Source organism: Clarias gariepinus, chromosome 13 (genome assembly GCF_024256425.1).
Source record: "Clarias gariepinus isolate MV-2021 ecotype Netherlands chromosome 13, CGAR_prim_01v2, whole genome shotgun sequence".
NCBI classification, from domain to species: domain Eukaryota; kingdom Metazoa; phylum Chordata; class Actinopteri; order Siluriformes; family Clariidae; genus Clarias; species Clarias gariepinus.
In genome coordinates, this window is record NC_071112.1 from 15,889,307 (window position 1) to 15,911,756 (window position 22,450).

The 22,450-nt window shown below is 37.4% G+C and overlaps 1 protein-coding gene and 1 non-coding gene across 14 annotated transcripts in view; one reads left to right on the plus strand and one right to left on the minus strand.

Annotated features, from left to right (window-relative positions):
- Nucleotides 1-25: 25 nt before the first annotated feature.
- trnal-uaa (transfer RNA leucine (anticodon UAA)) lies at nucleotides 26-108 on the minus strand. The gene has a single exon. It is a non-coding gene; the product is annotated as a tRNA-Leu (tRNA).
- A 4,967-nt stretch (nucleotides 109-5,075) lies between these two features.
- The window catches only part of aspg (asparaginase homolog (S. cerevisiae)), a 29,025-nt gene continuing 11,650 nt past the window's right edge, over nucleotides 5,076-22,450 (plus strand). For 10 of the 13 annotated variants that reach the window (XR_008361858.1, XR_008361859.1, XR_008361861.1 and 7 more), the window contains exons 1-8: nucleotides 5,076-5,374; nucleotides 6,741-6,870; nucleotides 12,701-12,736; nucleotides 16,901-17,012; nucleotides 19,542-19,667; nucleotides 19,851-19,934; nucleotides 20,934-21,060; nucleotides 21,188-21,300. Coding sequence is in view for 9 of the 13 variants with exons in the window: in XM_053509837.1 (XP_053365812.1) it covers nucleotides 5,104-5,374; nucleotides 6,741-6,870; nucleotides 12,701-12,736; nucleotides 16,901-17,012; nucleotides 19,542-19,667; nucleotides 19,851-19,934; nucleotides 20,934-21,060; nucleotides 21,188-21,300 (999 nt within the window). In the remaining 4 variants the exon portion in view is untranslated. The remainder of the gene's footprint in view (nucleotides 5,375-6,740; nucleotides 6,871-12,700; nucleotides 12,737-16,900; nucleotides 17,013-19,541; nucleotides 19,668-19,850; nucleotides 19,935-20,933; nucleotides 21,061-21,187; nucleotides 21,301-22,450) is intronic. The other 3 variants (XR_008361860.1, XM_053509845.1, XM_053509844.1) reach the window with 1 other exon arrangement.

Below are 22,450 nucleotides of genomic sequence, written 5' to 3' on the forward strand. Positions count from 1 at the left end.
CCCTCTAACCTCAAAAGTACCCGGATACCAGGAGTGGGGTTCGAACCCACGAGGACATGCGTCCATTGGATCTTAAGTCCAACGCCTTAACCACTCGGCCATCCTGGTCACGTGTACATCGGTGTGTGAAGGTAGAATGTAGGCGATTGAAAGCACATGACAACGGCAACATGATTATGCCTTGGGTGAAAGTTTCGAAACCATTTGCAAAAATGTAGCACTGTTTAAAACTGTTACTCTCATTTTCATATATTTCCATAAAGGCAAAGTTATGTTAGAGACAGCTTGATTTTTTATCCTAACATCCATATAAATGAGTTGCATTTTTATTAACACTGATCTTTACCACATTGATGAGACTGTAAGTATTAGACTGGCTTAATTATCAGTGCTAGATGAATTCTTATTGACTCAAGTACTCTTTAAGGTTAATTCAACATTTGTTCCAAAATTATTTATATACAATTTCATCATTGTAAAAAAATGGTTTTTAATTTGTCCTAACATTTTCCTCATTGTTTGTTTGATTTTGAGTAGATAGCTGGGCATCAGTATGTGGTGAAACGCCTTTGAATCCTAATGTGATTATTTAGCTATGAGCTATAATTGTAAAGTGAGAAAATTTCTATTTTGGACCAAGAATTTCTAGGCAATAGATGTAAACATGGTATGCTCAGGGTAGGTTTAAGGCTCATGAGTTACAGCCCATGCACTCTTAGTCCTGTCAAAAGAAGGTCTAGTTCTGTACACTTCATTTACATTTAGGCATTTGGCAGACGCTCTTATCCAGGATAACTTCCGAAAGTCCTTTAATTTCCATCATTGGATAGACCCTTACACCTAGTTACTAGGTTACTAACTAGGTACATGGCTTACTGTCAGTAACTAAGAAAGAACCAACATTTACCATTCAACTTAAATGACAGGATCACCAACTAAATCATTAAAAAATGAACACAGACCATATTATTGAAAATGGAGAAACACAGATGTTTTATTTTCTTTAAAAAATGAAAGGGCTCAAAAATATAACAAAAAATATGCTTAAAGACTTCAGAAGCCTGACTAAAATTAATAAATTACGCATTAAATAAAGCAAAAAAAAAAATTGCACTTTGTATTAATAGTGATCTGTAGCTATGATGCAATTATGAAAAGCCTGTGGGGTCTTTTCAGTAATGCATCTTTTAAAGATAACCAGGCACAGATAAAAACCAAAGCTTTTATTCTCTCAACCAATGAGACTTCACATTAAGGCATATGTGAATAATAATAATCATTATTACCAGAATATGACTCTATAATGATTGTAATCTAATAACAACAAAAAACATTCTTAGCTACACAAACACCATTTATTGACAATATCTCAATGTTCACAAAAATGTAAAATGATGAACTAAGAATCAGGTGGAACTACTGGGTTTCGCTGAGTCATATCTTAACTTAAAAGCAAACAGTACACAATATAGTCTAGCGTGTCCACAAATGGTAATATAAGTAAAATTAATCAAAAATTGCAAGAGAATTATTAAATATTAGATGACATTTAAAAAAAAATTATTATTACATTATAATAATCGATTATCAAAAACACATGCTCACGTTGACACTATAACATCAGTGTTTTTAAAAACCATTTTCTCATACACATGTTAACAGTAAAAATAGACTTTTGAAAATTTTGAGTGAGAAAGAGAGAGGAGTGGCTCTTCATAATTAAAGTAAATTTTATTAAGTACATTTTCCAAGTATACTTTACGTTGTACTTATACCAAGTACACTAATATATGTATATTAATATATGTATATATGTATATGTGTGAATAGATATACTCTCTGCATTCCCATCCAGCTGTTAAGTTATCCATATTTATTCGTATATATTTCCATATTATTGCACATCCTGTAAATTCAACGATATATAGTTTCTGTATATCTTTATCCCATATACTTATATTTAGACATATTTGTATATCTACACTTATTCAGTCAATTAATTCATCCAGCTCTGCTCACTTTACACTGTATATTCATTTAAATATATACAAATCCAATTCATACATAGCCTTTATTTTTATTTTATATATATATACAGTATATATACAGTATATATACAGTATATATACAGTATATATATATATATATATATATATATATATATATAGTTTTATAGATCTGTATATATGTTTTTACCCCACTGCTAACTTACATTTCTGGTTAGATGCTAACTGCATTTCGTTGCCTTGTAACTATGTGCAATGACAATACGTTTTGGGACTAAATTGCCCACCTTTTATGTTATAAAAGTATACATTGAAGTAGGTGTAAGAGGAGGAAATATTTAAGAATACATCTAGTTCATATTTAAGTTTTATTTTGTACTGCAACTATACTGTTAAGTAAACTATAAGTGAATCTATTGGTTGTATACTTCTAGCACACTTTTAGAAAAAATACCTTATACTTTATAGTATCCATCCATCCATCTAGGAACCTTTATAGTTCAACAAGGGACTGTGGAGGCCAATAGTGACTATAGTATTTATTCCCATTTTTAAGACCATGGTACTGTAGGCTCACATTTACATGCTCAACTTTAAAGTATTCTCTCAGTAAACTAAGCAATTTGTACTCCAGGTATACTTGTTAATTTTCTTTTTATGAACTTTATTCTTGCAGTTTAATACTTTTATTATTATTTTTGGTCTCCAAAGTGCAGTACAAGGTTTCTAGTTAGATATAACTTTCTATAGTTGATACTGTACTATACCTTTAACTGAACTTACAGTAAGTACAAATTAAGTTATAAACATCATGAGTGGATGAAACACATAAAAATTTACAACACATATTCAGCATTTATAACGAATATTTTATATTTTAAATTTAAATAGCATTTTTTTTAAACAAATATTGTACTTATAGCAACACAAAACACCACAAACACAAAGTATAAACACAGGCTTGATCTGCCAAGGGTGAGATTAAAATTTATGTAAGCAGCCACTCCAAATTCCAGTCTCTTCCTGTCCACAAACAGGTTTAACCTTCAGTGTTCTGCCCTGTTAAATGACGGAGGCAGAGTAATATTAAATCCAACATTAAATAAATTCCTTTGTAATGGTTTGCTTGGTGTACCAGTATTCTATCAAAAGTTCAGTGTTGTAACTAGATGTTTCAGATTAACATCAAAGCCTTGAGGAAATACATGACACTGTTTCGTTACTTCAGAGGTTTAACCTGAGGGTGCGAGACCACATAACGCCAATGAGACACATATCCATAATTTCACTGTCCGTTTCTTAGGGGGTTGACACATGATTGTGGCTGGGTAGTTAAGCGGCAGGCTCAAGGGCCTAAAAGTTGCAGTTTAGCAGCTCTGGGAATAAACCCAGAAACCTCCTGATCAGCAGTCCAACACCTTAACCACCGAGCACTGCATGCATGCATGCGTTTTGCATGCATGAATTTAAAAAATATGAATGTTGTGGAAACTTTTATAATTTAATTCAAAAAGTGAAACTCATGTATTATGTCTTATGTAAAAAGTGCAAACGTGGCTTACAATTCATGAAAATTCAGTATCAAAAAAATGTTAGATTGTTTTCAAAGATCAGTCAAAAAAGGATTTATAATACAGAACACTCCATTCTGGATTACTGAAAAATTAACTATTGGAAAACTCCTTCTGGGGGAAGAAACTCCTGTGATATGTACACAGGGAGATTTTGACATTGTTGGCTTACAAGAGCATGTGCCACATCAGCAAAATCTCCTACATTTGATGTTTTCATGTGAACATAATTTTTTTCTTCAATGATGCAGAAAAACCTCAGTTTTTGAAATTATTTATGTGTGGATATATATAGGATTAAAATTAAATTTTGTTTTAAAATGACTTCAGTCGTAACAGCTGCATCTTGATTTTCTTGAAAGTGTAATTACCCTCACCCTACCCTATAGGCTAATACAGAGACTAGGCTAAGCAAATATAAATGCTACCACAGAAGAGTTGACTATTACAATATTATTAAACTTCAATTTTACATTATTATAGGCCTATTATATAGCCACACATTTTTATGAACTTTGATGGCCTTGTATATTTTCTTGTATTTATATGTAATAGAAATAATTATTATTAATTAGTATTTAATGAATATTCAATTGCATGCTGTGCATGGATGCTGAGCTGTAAATTAATGTAAAAGGACTCTGGTTGCTCCGTCATACTGGGCTCTCAGTTCGGGGATTTTACATGTCTTCATCTTAGACTGCTGTGTCATTCATGGGTATGTCATTCTGTGTCATTCCTTTGTTTCTGTTTCCTAAAAACGCTCTACACATGTTGATTGGCGCATATATCCATGCCCATTATGTGGAAAAAGCACTTAATTACTGGTAAATTAATTATTCTCATTCATTACAAAAGCATTAGGGTCTGAATAGAACTGTTGGTCGATCCAAATCCGGACTGCAGTCCGCCATTTAGTGATGCCTGTTCTATAGCAAGGGTGCCTGAAATCTTTGCACTTCAAGCAGCATCTTCTTACAAACTTTTAAGCTTTTCTCGCATAGCTTTTCTCCAAAATCTAACCGGGATTGAGAAGAAGGCGGGAGGGATGACACGAAGAGACTTTTTATATAGTAGAGCAAGATACTTCACCGCTCTGCCTATGGTGCCAAGTAATTGGGCTTATGCTGTCAGTATAGAAGGCAAACCAATGAGCCATTGTCCGTGAATGATGGGCCAGTCCCTTAAGAGAAAAAATTTAATGGTATTGGCTCCAGTGCATTGGTACGCTGGGAAAATTTGCCAATCCAGCCATAATCCAAACCAAAAAACTTAAAGTTCCCTGTCTTAACAATGAAAATATGTCCTCCCTCGCAGGAGATGTTCAAAAAGTTTAATTGCAGTGGCCTAAAATGCAGTTTGATTGTGGACGAAAAGCCAAAATCCACCCTCACTTAAAAAATACCGGTGTATGTGTGGGCTAGGCAATGTCGTGCGGGCTCGAAATGTAGTGACCTCATTGGCCTTCCATACACTGCTGTGCCTTTAAGAACTTGACTGTTGTAATCGCTGGCAGTGCAGCAGCTATGGCGGAGTCAGGGAGGTCCAGCTCAGGTCTCCCTTCTACAGGGGACACAACGTCACTGGCACGCGCTTTATCCCACACTACTTTATCCCAGATCGACCAGTCGGACGCGTCTCAGTCGCAGTCGTCTTTGTACAGGATGGGAGTGAGTCGCAGGAGAAGAGTATCCGCTAGCCTCAGCGTCGACTCCGTGGATGTGAGTCCGAGCGCTGAGGCGCGCGTGCTCGTTATCAACACCGGAGGGACAATAGGAATGATGTACCACAATGAAGGTAAACCCTCGCTCTCTCAACCACAATGCTCCCTCTCTCTCACCCACAATGCTTTGCGCTTTCTCTTTAATAACATCGGATATCGATGGAGTTGTTGGTTGTAGCTGTTGCTGTTGTTTTTAACCCCGCGCGCACGCTACAATCTCCCACGTGCAGACACGGTGTATTGGCCAATGGGACAAATGTACCGGTAGGATAGGTGATTGGAAGTTGTTTCACATTTTGCTTTCCATTTACACTGCACACTATGGCACGCATACACGCGCACGCATACACGCGCTACAGGAAATGACTCCATCACTCTGTGAATTGCCTGATCACCATGAATAAGTGATCAGTTAAGAAAAAGTCGTTTTTCAGTTCTTCAAATACGAGCAGGGTTGTTTTACACCCAGCACTGAATTGCGTAACCAAAGCATGGAGTGCAGTCGTATATGTAAATATCTACCAATCAACATATCCCGCTGTGCCACATCCCCCTTTTTTCAGCTGCCTGGCTTATAGTCAAATTTAAAATGAACTCCCAGGTCAATAGATAGACGTCAGTAAATTTAACCCCTGCATCATCTTCTGTTTACATCTTGAAGCAGCCTTGGCAGCATGTAAGCTGCAAAAATAAACATCATTATTAAATGTCAGTTTAAATATCTTTTCGTCATTCATTCATTAATTCATTACCAAAAGTCTTGTATTTGAGTCTCAGGATGTCTTGTGCCAGGCTTTTCACATCCTGTTGTATATTTAGACTCTCTATGGCTTGTTCAGGGTTCTCTCAGATTACATTCTCTCCCAGATGTAAATGAACACTTCATGCACACCAGTCACACGCCACTGCTTTTGCTTTCAAGTATTTTTCCTGGGTGTGTTTTACTTGGAATGGCATGTTTAAAGGAATTATTTTGGGACTATTTGCATACATTGCATCAAATGCCAATGAGCAAGCAAGAATCTATGCATTTTTAAGTTAACACTGAATTCACATAGCCAATAAATAATCAATGCTAATTTGGGGTTGACGAAAAATTCATGCTAAAAACAACAGAACCATAATGATGAAGATGTTCTACGCTGTAAATAATGTTAGTGTGAAGAAATTTACATGTTTATTAACAGTTTGTTACACATCAGACACGTTTTGTAAAATTGTGCATTTACAAAACATTCACAGTCAGTGTATTATGCTTAGTGTATACTGATTCACAGTCAGTGTATTATGATTAGTGTATACTGATTCCCAGTCAGTGTATTATGATTAGTGTATACTGATTCCCAGTCAGTGTATTATGATTAGTGTATACTGATTCACAGTCAGTGTAATATGATGCAAGTGATGGAAATATTGGTCTTGTTGTCATCTCTGTGACAGTGCTTTGTCCTGAACCCAACGCCCTGGTGAAAGCTCTGCGCAAACTTCCCATACTGCATGATGAACAATATGCACAGCAAACCAGACTGTATGAGTACTACGACACTCCTGAGAACACACTGGTGCTGCCGTAAGTATTGACACATGCACGCACATATACATGCTTGCTCATACCTACACAAAGAGTAAGTCTTTAAACTAACTGTTTGTCCCGTTGTCTTGATGGTTTTATATCAACAATAATTTAATAAGTTTTTTTTAAATATCTGCAATAATGCAACCATTATTATACATATAATCATAAAATTGTAATTGTGTGATCTGATCACATTCTTTTTCTACGTTTGACATTTACGATATGTCAGTTCAGATATACCTAGTGGAAAAGCCGGTTTACTAAGAATAAAGTTGTTTCAAAATCTAGATGACTAAACATATTGCTGGAATGGTGTAATAGTGTAATAAAAAACACAAAAGATGCAAGATTAATAATAAAACATCAACTGCAGTTATTGTTAGGCTGAGTGACATGCCTACATGCAAAGTTATAATTATACAAAAAACCTGTTATTTCATTAGAACTATCATCTTTCTCACAGAATAATGATTATAATTTGTGGGCATTGGTGTTTACTATCAAACTATTAAAATCAACAGAACAGTCTGTGTGTTTTGAGACAGAGTACTTAATGACAAGCTAAATATACACCTTGCTTCTTTCTATGTATTCTTTTTTTGCTGGTCTGATATATCTATATAATATATTCTCCTGCAACTTCTTGCTTGCACAAAGTTTGGCATTTGTTTTCATAGATGTATGGCAATGACTATTATTATTATTGTTATTTTTTTAATGTACCACCTTTGCAGTTATTTATCTGTGATAAGTTGTTGTCAGCCATTGTATCTTTTACATTTAGTGTGGAACCTCGGATTGCGAGTAACTCGGTTTGCGAGTATTTCGCAAGGCGAGTAAAGATTTTTAATAAATTTTGACTTGAAAAACGAATAAGTCTTGGTTTACGAGTACCGAATATCATGTATCATGCATGCACTTCTTGTTTTGCCGCCGAGCATCACTTGATCACAACTGAGCCAATGGTTTTTCTCTCTCTTGCGCTGCGGAATTGTGGGTAATCGTCTCCCCTGCTGGGTCTTAGTGCGCGTCTCTCACTGCTATAATCAACACCCGTGCACGTGTGTTTACTATAACACTGTGACCACGTGTGTGCATGTAAAACATATTTTATTTTGTGTTCATTATAATACGTGTGTGCGCATGTAAAGCAAAAGAAAGTCTCATTAGACAGATTATAGATCCCCTTTCTTTCTCTCCCTCAGCATGCCTTTATGTGTGTGTGCCTTTATGTGACACCGTGCCCCTTCACACACACCCTCCTCCTCTCGCCTCTACACACCTCCTCTCCCCTCCTTCTCGCACCTTGATACACATACACACACACACAAACGCACACACACACTTTCTGCTCTACACAGAAATACTGCTTTGTCGCAATTCTTTTCTAAGGTAAAGTGCAGTTTAAATTTTTTTTTTTACTATATAGCAGTGATTCCGTTCAAACACGCTCACGCGAGAGTTGTTAGCAATGTCCCTTGTTAATTTTTCCAATAAAACGGTCTTTCCATTAATGTGTGTGTAATAAAACACACACACAGCGCCTGCGCGCATGAACGGAAACACTTATCTGTTGGGATTTATTTTTACTTTTTTTAAAGGTAAAGTGCAGGTTAATTTGTTTTATTTTTGCTTTATGTTTTGTATTTATAATTTTTCTGTATTTATTTTTTGGGGCTGTGGAACAAACAATTTGAGTTTCCATTATTTTTTTAATGGGAAAATTCGCTTTGATTTACGAGTGTTTTGAAATACGAGTCCACTTCTGGAACGAATTGTGCTCGTAATCCAAGGTTCCACTGTATTACACTACACATGGTTTTTACACATTTCTTAAAATATACCCATGCAGCAGTTTTAAAATTTCTAACTTTCATTATCTTCACATGTGTAGCTTAACAAACAAATAATATATTCAGCCTAGGGACACACTCAGGAAACTGGATATACAGTGGAACCTCGGATTACGAGCTTAATTCGTTCCGGAAGTGGGCTCGTATTCCAAAACACTCTTAAACCAAATTTAATTTTCCCATAGGAAATAATGGAAACTTAAATTATTCGTTCTACAGCCCAAAAAAATAAATACATAAATATAATTAATACAAAATATAAAGTAAAAATAAAACAAATTAACCTGCACTTGACCTTAAAAAAATGTAAAATTAAACCCCGACAGATAAGGGTTTTCGTTTGTGCATGCAGAGTGTATGTGTGTAAAATGTGCGCGTGCGCACACACACACACACACACACACATTAACGGATAGACCGTTTTTAAAACCATTTAAAAATTAGCAAGGAACATTCCTAGTCACACTCACGTGAGCGCATACTAACAGGATCACTGCTGATGTTGCAAAACAACAACAAAAAAACCAAAACAAATTAAACAGCTCCTCACCTTTGAAAACAATCGCGACAGAGAGAAGTTTGTGTGTTTATTTGGCAACCTGAGAGGAGGGGGGCTGAAGGGGGGCTCGCTCGAGTTTACGGCCCCCTTCTCTCAGGTTGCCAAACAAACACACAAACTCTCTGCCTTACACAGACACAAACACACACACTCAAAAACACTGCAGGCACTAAGACCCAGCGGGGGGGAGACGATAGGTCTCGGCTTTACAGCTCCCCTCCTCTCAGGTTGCCAAATAAACACACAAACTCTTCTCTGTCGCGACTGTTTTCAAAGGTGAGGAGCTGTTTAATTTTTGTTGTTGTTGTTGTTTTACTTTACAGTAGTAATCCCGTTAGTATGCACTCACGCGAGTGTGACTAGCGATGTTCCTTGCTAATTTTTAAACGGTTTTAAAAACGGTCTCTCCGTTAATGTGTGTGCGCGCGCACACGCACATCTCACGCACACACACACACAGCGCGTGTGTGTATTCACCCAGCAGTAGAGTCGATTACCTACAATTCTGCTGCAAGAGAGAGAAAAACCGTTGGCTCACTTGTGATGACGTAACGCTCGTTGTTAAAACAAGAAGCGCATGCTCGTTAACTAAGACAATACTCGTTTTTCAAGTAAAAAATTATTAAAAATTGTTGCTCGTCTTGCAAAACACTCGTAAACCACGTTACTCGTAATCCGAGGTTCCACTGTAATAGTAAACTTGTAAAATTTAAAACTATTTATATTTTTATATACTATTTTTATTTTTATATGATCATTTATTTTATTATTATATTAAAATGATATACACTAATTATTATGAGCCATTCATAAAAAGCATGCATAGACCTCTTAGTGCATATTTTGTTTCATTGGCACAGCAGTGACGTAAATGTTACTGTTTAACTTAGTAAATCAATTATCAATTAACCAGACAGTTTGCTGAAAGACATTACCCCTGTAAAAATACACAGATCAGCTATAACATTACGACACAAAAACTTAAGCCCAGCACTGTGTAATTATCTGGGCAGTTCTGGCCCCTCAGGGGTGACTCTACAAGACCCTTTGGGTGTGTGCTGTGGTGTCTGGCACTGGGACACTAGAGGCAGAAGTGCAGTGGGCTGCGGGTTGAGGCCTCTGTGAATTGGAACTATATGTGCAGCACATCCCATTGTTGCTCAAACGCATTGGGATTTAGGGAGTTTAGAGGCCAGGTCATTGGGTTTGGGCCCTATGCTGGTCTTTGTGCTAGATTGGTTATGGTGCATTGGGTGGTCTGGTGACTTTAAACCGTCAGCAGCATTGACTTTTTTTGGCAAGTTGTGCTGCATTAGCTTTTCCTCCAGGTTAGGCTTTGGTCCCCACCGGCATTACTGAGCATTGGATGCTCATGATCCTGTCACTAGTTTACTGGTATATAATTGGTAATCAATGTTAATGTATTAACGTTATGCGTTGTTAACGTTATGTGTTGTTAATGTTATGGCTGATCGATATATCATGTAATAATACATTATGTTTGAGGATAAAGCATCCAATTAAGCATATAAGTGAAAAACAAATGAAAATGTTTTAGGAAAAAAAATCTTTGTAAATGAACATGCCCTATTATAATGGGGCATATGACTGTATGCAGAATTAATCAAATTCAAAGTGATGTTTAAAAGTAATTAAATTATGGCATCTTCAAAGGAACTTCAGAAATATCTGGCAAGTACAGATGATTACTGCACTCAGAGAAATCTCACCAGATCCACAAACTGGTATATTGGAATATAGAAAAGTTTTCTGGGTTTGAAATGAAACATGCAGGATGAGAGTGAAGTTAAGACGTTAATTTTTAATTCAAGCGGATTGACAAAAGTGTCGCATTAACCATCAAGGAATTTTTATACACATACACACCAAATTTTGTGAGTTTACTCTCTCACATATAACTTTGCCTGGTCTTTACTGTTGCTGCTTGTGCATCTTTTTACCCTCAGTCCTGAGGGGAGAAAAGGGGACTTTTTTGTCCATTTCTTGGTCTTGGAAAACTCTTGAGTACCTTTTACTGCATGTTTTGGGTCATTATCCATCTGCAATATGAAGCGGCAACCTATCAGTTTTGCTGAATCTGAGCAAAATAGGGGGTACAGCCCTATACACCTTAGAATTCATCCTGCTACTTATACCAGCAGTCAGGTCATAAATGTTCACCAGTAACCTGGTTCCATTGGCAGCCATACATGCTTATGCCATAACATTGCCTCCTCTATGTTTGTCAGATGATGCATTGGATCCTTTCTATATACATACTTTTTTCTTTTCCTTCGTTTTGGGAGGAGTTCATTTTAATTTCATCAGTCCATTAGTTTTCTGGCAAGGTCTAATCTGCCTTTTCTGTTCTTAAGTGTTACTAGTGGTTTAATATTTGCTTCATAAAGCTGTCTCTTGACTGCAGACTTTGGCAATGACACATCTACTTCCTCAAAAGGGTTACTGACTTAGCTAGATGTTTTCATCCAATTTACTTGTCTTCCATTGAACTGTTGCTAAGCTTCAGTTAATTACTTATTTTTAAGAATGATCCAAACTGTTGTATGGGACAAACTCAATGTTTTTGCTGTCTCTCTGAGTTTTTTTTTTCAGCTATTTTTTCCATTACATATGAACCCCCGATAAATAATGTGTGTATAAAAATGCTGTAGTTCCTGAATGGTTAATGCCACCTTTTTATCAAACTCCTGGAGTTAAAGCTGAAAGTCTTGACTTTTCTCACATTTTGAGTGTTTTTTATTTCACATGTAATGTGGTGGTGTAAAAAGGTCAATTGCTAAAAAACTTTGTTTGCACCAAGAATTATGGACCTGGCTAATAAAACTAATCTGTTAATTACCAGGTTTAGTGGGTGTGTTTAGGTGTTGGTCAGTTTCAAACTATGTTGGACACTGGCCCTCCTTGCTTAAGGGGTGTGCACCTATATAACCAGGCTACTATATTATTCTTTTTCTTTTTTACCTAATGCATTTCTGTTACATTGAATTTCATTGGTTGCTATATCATATTAAAGGAGGAAAAAGATTAGACATGATTGCGCCCCTTTTAAATTTTGTTTTGTCACAAACACCAACGATTTTAACATGGGTTTGCAGGCGTTTTATATTCCCTGTGTAATATCTATGTAATGTGTAACACATTGTTAGTGTGAAGCATTTCTGTAGGCTGGAGTCTTTTCTGTATCTTTTCTTAGGCTGTAATATTTATGTTGGAGGCTCACAAAAAATTCCACAGACTGATCTGCAGATCTGCTTGAGGGTTAAGTGTTATTGTCTTTCACAGCCAATAGAGGGCGCTATGTACTTACATTAGCACACTTATTTCAGTTTACTGTACTACTCAGAGCTTTCATCAGTGCCTCAGTCTAAACCTGCATGTGTTGTTTTGACAGGATGCCAACTCATCATGCTGATGGACTTTCTCAACGGTCCTGTAGTACTGGTAGCATGATGTTTGCCCTTGTGGATTTGCATTGTGTGTGTATGTGCGTATATATGTTAGCTTGGTTTGCTTAGTGTCTGTCTCAGCAGAAATGGCATACGGACCGCTTGCTGGAATGGTTATGTAAAGCATATGTAAAAGATTTGGTGATTAGCAAAAACAGTTAATCTTATACCTGTTGTTTATCAATATGACTAGAGGTCTACTTTCAATTTTAGTAGTTTACAGTTTTAGAATTTTTTTTAAAGTAGTTTCTGCATATGTTATTTGTCCTGAAACCAGGCGATAGTACACATCTTGGTGCGCTTACACAATAGTGTTTGATTACACTTTAGTTCATTAATCATGAGTAACAGCTCATTCAGTAGTGATTTTAAAATGTTGATATGGATCTCATCACAAAAGTAATTTGTAATGGCAGCATGTGATGGAGAACCAAAATGGCAGAGAGGAGACTACATAATCTGTCTCAGTATGCCCTTAGTGATCCTCATTTTCAGCTGTTACACCAAGAGGACTGTAACCCAAATCTCACACCTCAGTGACATCAGGCTGATTTGTGAACAGCTGTAGCTCAAGTCAACTGCAGAAAATCACACCGTGTGCTTTAGCATCGGGGGGTCTCCCAGAGATAGCCTGCACTGGCGGATAGCACAGAGCTGCAGTTTGAGCTGTTTCCGAAGCATGTTTGATCTCTCGATGAGTTTGCATGGAGTCTTGCTGGGCTGATTGGTGCAGGGTCGAATATCAGGAGACCACATGGGGGCCAGATACTCCCCAAAGCTTTGAATCTTCTTCCAGGGTTGAACAGTGATTGGCACCCAAATACCTAATCTTTATGCATACAGAGATGTGGAGATTTATCCATATATAGGTTGGCATGTACACACACAATCACGCACACACATAGAGTCACTAAAGCTACAAGGTCGTTTGACATGAATATCAACTCCCCTCTTCCCACTTAACTATTTTGAAGTGTGTAATTAAATTAAGTGGATGTTATGTTATGGGTTTTATATCAGATAATAAAATATCAAGTCACTGTTAAAAACGGTCTTATAACTATATTCTCCGGACAAAAATAATACTAAACTGTAACATGTCTTGTCACCAGGGTGTTACCCTCAGGCTAACACAGGTGGTATCTTTATTATCTCTCTTTTACCCTGAAAAGTGTGTTGACAGTACTGTGCAAAAGTCTTGAGCCAGCTATCATTCATATTAAATTATGTAGGGTTAAATTTAAAAAGTCGGTTTTAATGTTACCATTTTTTATGTATCTATCTCAGTAGCAGCCTCATTTCCCCTCTCGTCTGTTCCAACCACTCAGCATTCAGCATCACCAGTATACTAATCATTGACCTGATCATTTGTCATCATCTGCACCTGTTTCTCACTGGTTCCTCATAGGTCACTGTGTGGCTCAACAAGCAAAAAACATTCGTCTGAAACTGAATGGATACAGGGACTGGACTGAAAATTAAAGTTAAAATCTTGCCAAAATGAGAGCCAAAAAAGTCCTTCAGGAAGCCTGGAGACTTATTCCTCAAAACTACATTAAAAAGTACAAGAAAGTCTGGCTCAAAATATGAAGAAATGAAGTGTGGCTCAATACTTTTGCACAATACTGTAGTTTTACCTTAAAAGGTAATTACTTTAATGGGCCTTAAATCTTTTTGCAAATGTGTACTATGAGGGTAAGTCAAAAATGATGCCTTCACGGCTACTGTCTGCTGTGCAGGTGTGAACTCAGTCCATCAGTACCATCAATTTTTAATTGTGGTACGAGCAAAAATGGATGCCTCTCTTGTGATTATGGTTATTAAACTTAGAGGACTGCTATCCAAGGGCATCGTGACAATGCACGTCCTCACGCTGTCGACTTCATTTTGAGGTGTTAAAGCATCCTCCCTATAGTCCTGATCCTGCTTCATTGGACCCTCACCTGTTTGGTTCCCTGAAAGCAGCCCTATGAGGGGGAAGATTCACTTCTGATAAAGAAGTGAAGACAGCAGTGTATTTGTGTGGCTCGCAGCTCAGCCTAAAAAAATTTATTAATGAGGTGATATAAAAGCTTGTTGAAAAATTGACAGTGTATTGAACCGCACAGAGATTATGTAGAAAAATAATAAAAAGTTAATTTAAATAAATTCTACACATTTTTGACTCACCCCCGTATTATCTACGTTTTCATGTGAAAGTACCTATTAAACGTGCCTAAGATACGCATTTCAAGATACGCAGTTCGATTCCCAGGTAATGCTGTAACCTCTCGCAGGCGAAGGTCTAGAAAGAGCTGATTGGCCGGCTCTCTCAGAGTGGAGGGATGAGAGGTACTTGCTCCCACATTAATCACGGCTCTACAGCCAGTCAGGTGCATCTGTGAGCTCACGCAAGCTGAAGGAGCGGATAACGCTGTCCGCTGAGTGTGTTATGCCGCCCCCAACGGTGCGTGAGCGAGCAGTTCGGAATGATGTGGTTAGCTGGCGTCACAAGGTTCGGAGGAAATACGTGATAGTCTTCGGCCCTCCCGACTGAGTGGTAGTAGTAGCCTTAATGTGGGAGCCCCCTAGTGACGGGGAGGAATTGGACACGACTAAATTAGGGAAAAAATCAGGGAAAAATAAGAAAATAAAAAAAGGTACGCATATACACACCCCCAGTGTTGAACACCAACGCTCTGGGTGTTAATTCAGCACTGGGGATTTTTGCTCTGTATCACCTCTGCAAACATGCATACAAGTACTGCTTAGTACTTTTTAGACTGAGTGTGTATTTCACTGAAATTGCCTTTGTGGAATTCAACTCTAATTACTAGCGTGTGCTTCTATCCCATGATTACATGTATTCTGAGGCAGTGTGTCATGTAAAGTTAATAGAACAGCATTAACTTTAAACAGTATGGTACTATTCTGAATAATTATGCATGCACGGTACATACTGTATGACGTAGAACAAGATAATAAATGCAGTTTATTAATGGTGAGCAATGCTCAAGGAAAAGTCTATATCTCAGTGTTCTGTTTGTTGTCTTTTTTTTTCATCACTCGTTTCATCTTCTGCAGATTTCCTGCCTCGGGCTCAGCTTGAAAAAAATGTTAATTTCACCCCTCCCCACAGGACCCTTGCCAACATTGTTAGCTAAATGAATAATTGGCAGTTTTAATACACACTTTTTTCCTGCAGCATCCATCCTTTAGGAATGTCAACAACATACATTTGGGGCTGCTCTTGTGAGTGGAAGCTAATTAAAGCACTAACTGAGCCTTGGCTTATCTGAGAGTGGTTGGAAAAGGAAGGAAGGCAGGGAGAAGTGGAGTGTATATGCTCGGCGTGTGTGTGTGTTACCTCCCTCCCCTGCTGTTCCATTGAGCTGCTGAACAAGAATTGGGTTGCGCCCCTCTCCTTGTCTGTGTTACTAGATGGGGTGTCATTTGGGGTGAGGGGTACTTTATGAAAAGGAGATTAAGAAGATTCTTTTCATCGAGCTGTAGACAGCCACACTCCTCTGACAGCTCATCTGTGCACTCGAACATGCCTCGATCAATCTAACATCATTTACGGGCTACATTAATATAAATGTGGGGTTTAGGGTGATACCCCCTTTTAATTAGGACATGGGGGACATGCTAAGATGAATACACCCCATTATGAGGAGTAGCATGAGTACCCCTCAGCTACCTCAACAAATGCCAGCCTATCTACACGTGAATGTTTTCTTATCTCTGCTACTTTACACACACCCAAATAAGTCCTTTGAAGCATTTTGAGGTGCCCTGCTGATTAAGCAGAAGGCCTCTGAAATCAATTTTATTTTGCCTTCACATTCAGAATGTGCACTCAAGCCTTTTAGTCTTTTTTCCCTTATACATGTAGAGGAAAAAAATACTTGGGACAGCTCTTGTGGTCCTCCTAAAAAAGCTACTTCATTGTAACAAGGAAGAGAATCCTAAAGTGTTTTGGTAAATTGAGCCCTTTTAATTGCCCCATTGGCCTAACTGAGCTTCTTAGTCTTTGCTCACATAAATAATTTGTTCCGGTTAAAGTGTGCCGCTCTGCCGAGCCTGTTATTCTCTGTGTTTTTAAGTGAACATGTTTTTGCAACCTCAGTATGGTCTCATTTTTGTGTTTTTTCCCCCCAATACAGTCTGTCCAAACAGAACAAAAGAATTGTGTATACTGTTATAGAATATTCTCCGCTGCTGGACTCCTGCAATATGACAACTGATGACTGGGCCACTATTGGAAAAGACATTGAGGTAATTATGTTTGTTGCAAAGTTACATAATCGATCTAAAGTAGCAGTATTCAATCACTTTTAGGTACATTTTATTTTTAAAGCAAATTTACAAAAAAAACAAAAAACAGTGGCCCAAGTGCTATGCATAGTTACGAGCATTTCATATAGAGAAACAAAGAAACAGGAACATGGTCTGATTATATGAAATCCTTTACTTTCAAACATCAAGTAAAGAAGTAACCATGATGGTTATATCAGTACCTCTTTGTTGCCTAGAAAAAGTTTTTAGTTTAGGACTGCATTAACCCGTTAAATTTTTTGATTACATCCATATTTTGACTTCTCTGGAGATTGTCAATACTGTACGTATTCTTTCATCTCCAATGTTGCCGGCGCATGTTGGAATATTTTTTCCAAAAAATCCAAACCCGATTGTCTGACTTGTGGTAATTCTTATAATTCTAATAGAAACACCTAACATGTGTGGAAATGGTTCACCCCACACACACACACACACACACACTGCATGAACGTCTCACGAGAAAACACTCTGGGTCTCTCTGCCCTCTAAACAACGAGACAGCAGCCTAAGTATCTATTAGAGTGCATTTATCCTGAATGTTGGTGGATGTCAGTGCCTGGGAGTCTCTCTTATCGGTTGCATTTCAGACAAGAACTCAATGGAAGCTTCTCCAGAGCAGATACTAAGGGCTAATCTGGCAGCGCTGCTTTCCAGCGCACTGGCAAGTTGGAAACAGTTTGTTTATGTGTATATAGACTGCGTGATTACGAAAAAGCTGGTATGTGAGCGTTTTTCCAGACGAGCAAAATTTTTAAATAAATCTTAACTTGATAAACGAGCGATGTCTTAATATACGCATGTGCTTTGTCTGCCAAATGTCATGTGATCACAACTGAGCCAATGGTTCTTCTCGCTCTCATGCTGCAGGATTATGGGTAATCGTCTCCCATGCATGTGCATCATTCGTATAGTCAACATTCGTGCGTGCATGTACTGTTTATTATAATATTGTGATCACGTGTGTGAGTGCACTCGTAAAGGATTTTTTTATTTTGTGTCCAAATGTAGTGACTGTTTTTTAGTAACTCTTTTGCAACAATGGCCTCCAGAAAGAAAAAGGTTGAAAAGGCTGTAGCAGTGCAGGAGATGAATCTGTTTAACATCAATGCAATGTCACATTTCTGTGAAATCCTTAAAAGGAGGCAAAAGCAAGTGTCATTAGAGAGGTTCCTTATTATAGAAGTTTGCCAACAGAGCATTAATTGCATTTGTGTGTATGTGTGTGTGTGTTTGTGCGCGCACGTGCGTGTGTGTGTGAAAGTTGTACACAGTAGAACCACAATTACCTAACACTTAAAATTTTTTTTGCATATAGAAATAATTCAAGCATTCAGAAAAGACATGTAAATGAAATAAAATATAAAATAATTTTACATTAAGCCTCACTTAACCTTTATTTATGATTCCTCTTGGCACTGGCGGTTTTAAAAACGAAACTGAAATTGGCTCTGTTTTCCTTGCTGTGCTCCTTGATAACATTTTTAGGTTTATGTCTTTACTAAACCTTGCATAAAATGCAAAAAAATAAAAGCAAAAAAAAAAAAAGGAGGTAAACTCCCTTCGCTTGGAGTTAAATTTTTAGTTCTTAAGGCAAAAAATTCGCAAAGCAGAGCAATCTTATGCCGAGGCACTGTATTGAAGAATAATTACAAGCATTTTATAAATGTCAAATTGTTAATATTTCTAGATAATATATTTCTAGTGTTGGCTCTTCTTTTTTAAGACTTCTGAAATTCACCCTGGCATTCTGTCCATCAACGTCTGGTCCACATCCTGACTTTGTTTACCTGCCTCTTGTGGATTGACCATAACATCTGGGAAGTTTTCTGGCTATGGACCTAAATTTTCTCTGTTTTCTTCCCAGGGCCATTTAATTATCATTTTGCCTTACTGCAAGGTGCTTCATCATGCTGGAAAAGACATTGTTTGTCGTCAAAATGTTCTTGGATTTTGGGACATTTGCTCTCAAAAGATGTTTTTGTACCATTATTTATTAATGGCTATGTTTTTAGGCAGTATTGTGAGTGAAATGTACGAAGGTGTGCGCTACCATCAGCAACCATGGTACCTCGGCATACAAATTTAATCTATTCCGGAGGCGAGTTCTTAAGGTGAAATTTCATATTGCAAAATGCATTTTCCCATAGGAAATAATGTCTTGAAAAATAGAGGATTTTCAGTGTCATGGTTATGGTGAGTACTATTAAGAAGAGAATGATTTTTGAAATCCCAAATCTGCAGTGTGCTTTGAATGTCTAAGCATGAGTTTGAGCTCACAATCTTGAAAACCTCCTGTTTTTGTTTGTATCAATGTAAAAGCTGAACCATGAATAGTAGTTTTTAAATAATATGCTTTAAAATAAACAAGTGATTAATAAACCAGTTTTACAGAAGGTACCACTTATTTTCCTTTTTTTATTAAAAGTTGTTGAAATTATGTTTTTTTTCTGTCCATATTATTTTCAGAAAAACTATGAGAAATATGATGGCTTTGTCATTCTGCATGGTACTGACACTATGGCGTACACTGCCTCAGCGCTGTCCTTTATGTGTGAGCACCTGGGCAAACCTGTCATCCTTACCGGCTCTCAGGTACAGGGCTAGTCACACCACACCACTACTTACTGTTCCCGCTGCTTAGAAGACTATTTGTCATGGAATTCCATGACATAAGTGTTTTTATAGCTACTATGTTGTTCACGGTAACATGTAATTGTATAGTAAAGTACATCATTTTCATGAATATTGTCTCTGTGACCTTGCTGTGTCTGGTAGGTACCGATCTATGAAATGAGGAATGATGGGAGAGACAACCTGTTGGGGGCGCTGCTGATCGCAGGGCAGTTTGTCATCCCTGAGGTGAGCATGGACTTGTTCTCTTCCGACATTTTTGGATAATCAAGACATTTTTATGATACAGGATAGCCTTTATATACAGAATAGATTTTGGTCGCTATTTTAAATGTTTAATGCCAGCCCAGTAATTAGTACTTATAAATAGTAATATTAATATAAATGTTATTAATGTTTTACGACCAAAAGCAGGTAATACAAATGGATTTGGGTATAAGCACTAATCACAGAAGTTCATTTCGACTTTATGTGTGGTGGCGGCTGTTTTTATTCATACGATGTTCCCCAGTGTGTCATTTCTATTGTTAAAAGAAACTGGTGTACATTGAGTCACAGCCACCCCCATGCGACCGGTTCATCAAGTCTGATCAGTTTATCTGCTGATGCAGAGTGTTTCAAAGAAGTGACTCTGAATCTAGTCCTAAGAAATGTATGCAACACATCTTACCTGCCTCATATTTACGTTCAAATTCAAATTTTTATTTGCCACAAACACAACCCTACACATATAATATCCAGTAAAATGCTTATATGACTGTCTATGAGCTAAAAAAGATAGGAAAGATAGGATAGAATAGAAAAATAGAAAGATTTCACTACAGAATACAATTAAACCAAACATAAAATTTCCAATAAAAATTAATAAAAAAGAAGAATGTAAAAGTTAAAAATTTTGGATTTGATGTACAAATCTACACATTTAAATATTTACATAAATATAGTTAATATAACTTAAATAAATAAATTATACAGAATGGGCAAAGTGTAATTGTGTAAAAGTGAAGATATAAGATATATAAAGGTGAAGTATGGAATGAAATAAGGTGTGTTTTAGCAGCAAGTTAGTCCTCATTTTATGTGTAAAACATGAACAAGCAATGTGCAGTTTTTAATATGCAGTAATTGAATCCATGCACTTTAATTCAAATTTGTGGTATTACTTAAAAGTAGTCTGAGGAATTGAAAGAAATAAAATGAAATGGTTCTTTCATTCTTTCCACGCAGGTGTGCCTTTACTTCCATCATAAGCTGTTTCGAGGTAACCGTGTTACCAAAGTGGATGCTGGGAGTTTTGATGCCTTTAACTCCCCCAACCTGGCTCCATTAGCCAATGCTGAAGTTGATATCAAAAGTAAATTGATCTTGTTTATTTCATTTCTCAAATAGAAAAACCTTTATCACCTGATTTCTGGTCATTTGATCTCTCTCTGCCTTCAGTTTTCTGCTAGATGATTGTTTTTCATCCTCCCCCTCTGCAGTAAATTGGGATACGGTGTGGAGGGCAAACACAACTGCAAAGTTCAGGGTCAACACACAGATGAACCGCAACGTGGGCCTCCTTCGTTTGTTCCCCGGGATCACTGCTGACACTGTAAGATGATGTTCCACTAGATGGGCTTTCGAGTGTTGACGTCGCTCATCCATGTCTTTTTCGATGACCTTAACCAATCATTTTATTGAAGATACATGGCTGCTTTCGTGTGGCGTTCCGTAGCTGACTTTTCTTCAACACGGCTGTATAATTTCTTTCTAATTTCATTGTAAAATCTCATGTTCCTTTGCATACATATCTGCGCTCAAGACTTGCAGTACGACCGATTCGCTTGCCTGTGACCAGTGTTGATAGCTAAGTAATAAGACAGAGTTATGAGGCATGTCTAATTCTTCACAAAGGAGTGAGGAGTTGGCATTCGTGCTCGCACTATCACTCTAGCTATCATGGAGAGTGTAGAGGGGGGAAGGAGCACATATTTACTACCTCAATCTGGCTCTTTTGTCACGCTACGCATCGATAGCTTTTTTATCAGCTTTTATGGCCTTAGGGCTCTTTTATTCCAGGTCTCTTATATACGATGTGGATTTTATACGATTCCTTCTCACATTCATGGGTATAGTTCTGTTCTTCGCTAAAGAGAAATAGGAGACGCCAGGGTTGTTATTGAAATGTGGGTGAATGGGTGTTGTAGACATTGCTGAATTTTTTAATATTTAAGTAAGATATAATTTCGAATTCCGTTAGTGACGACTTTCACCAATAGAACATACAAGATTTCAAATATATACTTTTTTATTTACACATGCATACAGGTTTGTTCTTTTTGGTGTTGATTTTTCTTGAGGAAGCAGTATAGTAGTCTCTGCCTCAGTTTGCACAACAGATGTGTTAGGTTTTTTTTCTTCTTCTCTTAATTCGAAATGCTAAGGAGTGACATCTAACTGCAGCACTCAGGCAGGGAGGAATTCTGTGTCTGTGCGATAACTGTCCTTGGGTGGTCAGGTGGTTATGAGAGACTCCAGATGTGCTACAGTGGAGTGGGGGTTGACAAGATTTTAATTCAATCTCCAGCATCGTTAATTCCTCTCTCTCTGGGACTATTGGGCCAAACATGCTCCTTAAGTGTGGCAGTGCGGTGGAGTGATTGTGGTGTTCCCTATGGGACCCTTTAGAGCAGAGGGCAAAATTAAGACGCTGTTCTCACAGAATTTGTCAGTGCATTTGGTGTTTAAGACATTGCTAAAAA